Source organism: Penaeus chinensis, chromosome 11 (genome assembly GCF_019202785.1).
Source record: "Penaeus chinensis breed Huanghai No. 1 chromosome 11, ASM1920278v2, whole genome shotgun sequence".
Taxonomy (NCBI): domain Eukaryota; kingdom Metazoa; phylum Arthropoda; class Malacostraca; order Decapoda; family Penaeidae; genus Penaeus; species Penaeus chinensis.
Genome location: NC_061829.1, coordinates 41,260,980 through 41,265,979, shown reverse-complemented (window position 1 = coordinate 41,265,979; position 5,000 = coordinate 41,260,980). Strand labels below are relative to the sequence as shown.

At 52.9% G+C, this 5,000-nt stretch overlaps 2 protein-coding genes across 2 annotated transcripts in view; both read right to left on the bottom strand.

Moving 5' to 3' along the window:
• LOC125030785 overlaps window positions 1-3,314 on the bottom strand; it is a 3,903-nt gene extending 589 nt beyond the window's left edge. The window contains exon 1 of the mRNA XM_047621067.1: window positions 1-3,314. This exon is cut by the window's left edge and continues 589 nt beyond it. Within this exon, the coding sequence (XP_047477023.1) occupies window positions 1-2,964 (2,964 nt within the window). The 5' untranslated portion in view covers window positions 2,965-3,314.
• LOC125030783 (indole-3-acetaldehyde oxidase-like) overlaps window positions 1-3,442 on the bottom strand; it is a 35,822-nt gene extending 32,380 nt beyond the window's left edge. Inside the window, exon 1 of the mRNA XM_047621066.1 lies at window positions 3,329-3,442. The gene's annotated coding sequence lies outside the window, so the exon portion shown is untranslated. The remainder of the gene's footprint in view (window positions 1-3,328) is intronic.
• Between the last annotated feature and the right edge of the window lie 1,558 nt (window positions 3,443-5,000).

The following is a 5,000-nucleotide window of genomic DNA, read 5'->3' as shown; positions in this document are numbered from 1 at the left end:
GTTCCTCGGAGGTTCTATGCCTGCCCGTTTGAAGCAGTTGATGATGAAGTCCGGTTTGATGTCCTTCCACGCATCCTGTAAGAGTTCCATTGCTTCTAAGATCGTAATTTCGTACTCCTGTCCTCTTTCGTTATAGTCGATAAGTCTCTCGAGAACGAAGCGACGGTATGAAGCTTTAATTTTTTGTATAACCCCTTGCTCGACGGGCTGCAATCTCGACGTGGTGTCTTGCGGAAGGAAAGTAAGTTTAACGTTCGTAAGATTGTTTATATTCGGATGCGCGGAACAGGAATCGAGTATTATGATAATATTTCTATTTTGTCTTCGATACCTCTCCTCGAGTCGCCTCACCCAGACTTCGAAAATGGCGGAAGTCATCATGGCCGACTCGTTCGCCTCGTACGGCATCGGAAGGGTTTCGATCTCGTATATTGATTTGGGATCCTTCATCTGGCCAATCACCTGGAGTGGAAGCTTTTCGCTGCCGTCCATGTTCGCCGCCACCATCAGCGTCAGCCTCTCCTTCATCCACGTCCATTTGTGGCCCTCCTCGCCCTTCAGCACCAGGGATCTGTCGGGCAGGAGGTTGTAGAAGAGGGCCGCCTCGCTGGCGCTGAAGATGTCGCGGGGTTTGTACTCTCTCAGCAGCGCAGGTATCGTCGCCCGCAGCCAGGCGTCCGCGGTGTCTTCGTCGACCTCTTCGCCCATCTCCTCGTCTTCTTCTCGCTCATCGGAAAGCGTTGATGGAAACCACTTGTTAAGCTGATCCAGTGATTCTGTTGCTGAGGTAGCATTAGGGGTTGAAACGGCATTTGATGGAAGCCACGAATCTGAGGCACCCTCTCCGGACACCGTGCTGGTGGTGCCAACAGCTGGCATCGCAGGAAGGTGCCACGAGTCCGGGTTCTCGGGTCTAGAATCCTCTTCTTCGGGCACTGCTGGCACTGGACTTGGCACTCTGTCTTCTGGTTCATTGAACGTCCCTGCTCCGGAATCCTGGCTGTTCTTGGGATTAAATGTCAGTCCGTGACGCGCCTTGAAGCGATCCAACCACCCTACACTACAAGAGAACTCCGGGTGGCCTAGTTCCTGCGCCAGCGTGACTCCCATCCCTTGCAAAATGGGTCCTGTAATCGGGATGCTCGCAGCCCTGGCGTACCTGAACCACGTGAGCAGAGCCTCTTCGACGTCGGGATAGGCAGCAGTCCGCATTCGCCGCCTTCCTGCGGCGTACCTCTGAGATTTGTACTGTGTTAGGATTCTGTCTTTATTTTTCATTATCGTGGAGAGCGTCGAGGGCCTCAGACCCCACTCTCGCGCAATATCCGCTTTCTTTTTGGCGCCTCGGGATTCCACCTGCTCAATCAGCTTGGCTTTATTGGCTATAGTTAACTCCTGTCGATCGCGTTTCGTTCTCGCGCTGCCCACCCCTGGCAACCCGACCCCGAGAGGAAGCCCCAGGTTCTTCATTAACTCAAACGGGAATGGAAGCCCCGTGGACTTTGACGCGTCCGTCGGAGAGGGGGACTTGTGACTCGGCCTCGCATCGTCCTGCTGCGAGTCGCTCTGCCCGTCTTCGCTTTCGAGTGAGTCCTCCTTGGCCATTTCTGGCGGCGGATCCCCTCCTTTCTTCATTCTCGACAGCTGCGCGAGGTACTTGGCCATCTCGAACGGCGGAGGGTCGCCATCAGCTTCCTCTGACTGCTTCTCGTCGCTCGTATCTGTCTCCATACCCTCTGGCTTCTCAGGCGCGGTTTTGCACGACGACGATTTTCTCTCTCTCTCTATCGATCCTGAATTGTAGGAACCATTATTCTTGTCTGGCGTCCGCGCCTTCCCTCTCTCTCTCCGAACTCTTCCCGAAGAGTACGAGGAACCTTTGCTACTTTTCTCTCTGGTTTTGGAGGTGGTTCTCGCCGTTTCCAGCTGCCTCGCGTACATCTTCGCAATTTCGGACGACTGCGACACCTTCTTCACCATCTCCAGCTGCTGCGCATAGAGCTTCAGGATTTCCGACGGCTGGGCGACAGCTTTCGATTTCTCTTCCTCCTCAGCTTGGCGTCTCGCATTCTCAGCTTCTTCGGCCTCTCGCTTCGCCCTCTCGGCCTGCTCTGCTTCTTGCTTTGCCTTCTCGGCCTTCTTCGCCTCCAGCTTCGCCTGGATCGCCGTCTGAGCGGCCTTCTTGGCTACTTCCAGCTGCTGCGCGTAACCCTTTGCAAATTCGAAGGGGTGATTGCTCGCCTTCTGGCCGCCTTTCGATTTGGCTGTGGACTGTGGAGCCGTTTTGGGCATTTCCATGGGCACTTCCATCTCTTGCTGGGCATCGTGCAAAGACTGGTGGTTATTTTTGAGAGGCCCGCTATGCTGGACTTCGGGGCATGGGTGATATTCCTTGCTGTACTCGTAGGGATGCCCCGCGCCCATGCCTGCTCGTCCCATCTCCATCGGCTGCTGCACCGCCCTCGTCATCTCGTAAGGCTGGGTCGTTCCTCGGGGCATCTCGAAGGCCTGCGCCCCTCTTGGCATTTCGTAGCCCTGAGGTCCTCTTGGCATCTCGTAATTGTGGTTGGCACCTCTTTGCATGTCGAACGACTGGTTTACGCCCCTTGACATGTCGAACTGCTGGGTTACACCCCTACTCATGTCAAAGGACTGGTGGGCGCCTCTCGACATCTCGAAGGCCTGTGGGATATTTCGGGTCATGTCGAACGCCGGGGCTCTGTTCATGTCGTAGGAGTGCCCCACGTTCCTGGGAATGTCATATGTCTGATGGGCACTTTTTGACATGTCGAATGACTGATAAGGGATGCGAGACATGTCCGAGGGCTGAGAGACATATCTCGACATGTCGAAAGAAGCGTGATCGACGCGCGGCACATCGTACACTTGTGACTGAGGAACACCCCTCTCCATGTCACAAGGCTGAACATCCCTCTTCGCCATTTCACCCGCAGAATTCGACATAATGAACCGATACCGCGCGCAACTTCGCAGTTACTACGCAACAATGGTGTGGCGTCCAATTAATCCATTCGCGCAGAGCAATTATCAACTCTCCGTGCACATCACATCACCAGTCGCGCCGCACTCATTTCCCATTTCCGAGGCGGCCGACGCGGGGCGCAGTTGGTACAAACGAGGTTCCGCCGAGGCGAGGGGGCCCAGCGCGCCACAAGCCTACTACTGCATCGCGGACTCAACACTCTCCGCTCGACATCACTGACATCGCTCACGGCTAAGGACATCCACAGGGAACACTTGTCACACGTCCACTTGCACACGTATTTTCCCCACTCCCTCGCTCTTTGGTTATACACCGATCACCAACCTCACAGCGTCACACAGCGCGGATCCCTCCACAACTCCGATGCTTTGTACGGAGTAAATGCGACCGAGCTCAATCCAGTGTTGCCAGCACGAGACACCGTCTCATCTCTCTTCGCCGATAGAAAAAAATAAATAAATCCAACCCACGCCCTTACCATACCCATCCGGTCGCTCTCTTCCGACACAAAAACACATCCGAATGACCACAACCCGAGGGATGAGACATCATTTACACCTGTCCATCGGCCACAGGAAGGCAAACACAGAGACGGGTCCTCTGGCAACAGTGGTTTGGGCCGAGCACCACCACCGCCGCCGGAGTGGAGTTGCCGAGTGCCGCAAGTTCACTTTTTCGGGGAGGGGAACTTGGCCTCGTGTGTGTGTGTGTGTGTACGTGCGTGTGTGGTGTGTGTTGTGTGCGTGTGCGTGTGTATGTTTGTGTACCTGCGGATCGATTTTATAGGCTTTAAACTTAGCGGCGTCAAGCGTGTTGCGAACAGTAATGGCTTTTGGCGTAACTTGGTGCTTATTTATATTTTATTCCTCCGAGTATCTCTTGCAGATGGGTTATAACATCTCGTCAGCGGGAGTGACATGTTCCGCATCAATTAAAAGGAAAAAAAAATCGGACGATAGTGTGTCGGATGGACGGACGGGAGGGAGGGGAGGGAAAGAGGGAGAAAGGAAGGGGAAGAGAGGGAGGGAAGGGGGGAGCAGGGAGGGGAGGGGAAGGGAAGGAGAGAAATGGGGAAGGAGAAGGGAGCTGGGAGGGGAAGGGAAGGAGGGAAGTGGGGAGGTAAGGAGGGAGAAGGGAGGGAGGGAAATGGGGAGGGAAGGAGGGAGAAGGGAGGGAGGGAAGGGATGGGGGAGAGGAGGGAGAAGGGAGGGGAAGGGAGGGAAATGTGAAGGGGAGATTTGATTGTAAGGGAAGGAGGGAGGGGGAGGGGGGGCGTATGGGGGAAAGGAGGTGCGGGATTAAGGCCCGGATTAAGCGCATTAACGAGGTAGACAGGAGGGCCGGGCGATCGCAGACGTTATTAGAAATGGCCACAAGTTTTTAACTGTTGTTTTATCACTAGTGTACGCTTATACGTTTCATGAGGAAGGGTCTGGTCGCACGTCGTTCACCAAAGAAAAGTGTTTATGGTGTTTTGTATTAAGAACTTACTCATTAATGAGATCCCGAGACTCCAACCTCGTTAATGCGAACGGTTGATGGCCAGCTTAGGCGTGTACGAAAATATGAACGTTGGAATATTTATTATAGTATGTTCAACGTATTTAAAAAATAATAATAATAAAGCGGGGGATTTCGAAAACACGTAATAGGTCAATCATAAACAAATAAAACATGTCTCAGTAAATGAATTAATAACAAGACTTGCATACTTTCAAATACACTTTTTTTTTTTCTTTTGCTTACCCTCGGTAATTTTCGGACACGACTGAACAGTGAATGGACCCCTTTATATCGAATTCCATTCATTGTACGTCTACAGACTATGAATATATTTAGCGAATATTCCCCCGGCCTTCATAACCCATACACTGATTCTTTAAAAAATACATTTAGACGATAATAAGAGCAAATGAATCCCGGGGGCACTTAAAAAGGAAAATGCATGTCCATTTACACACACACACACACACCCCCACACCCCCCACACACACAT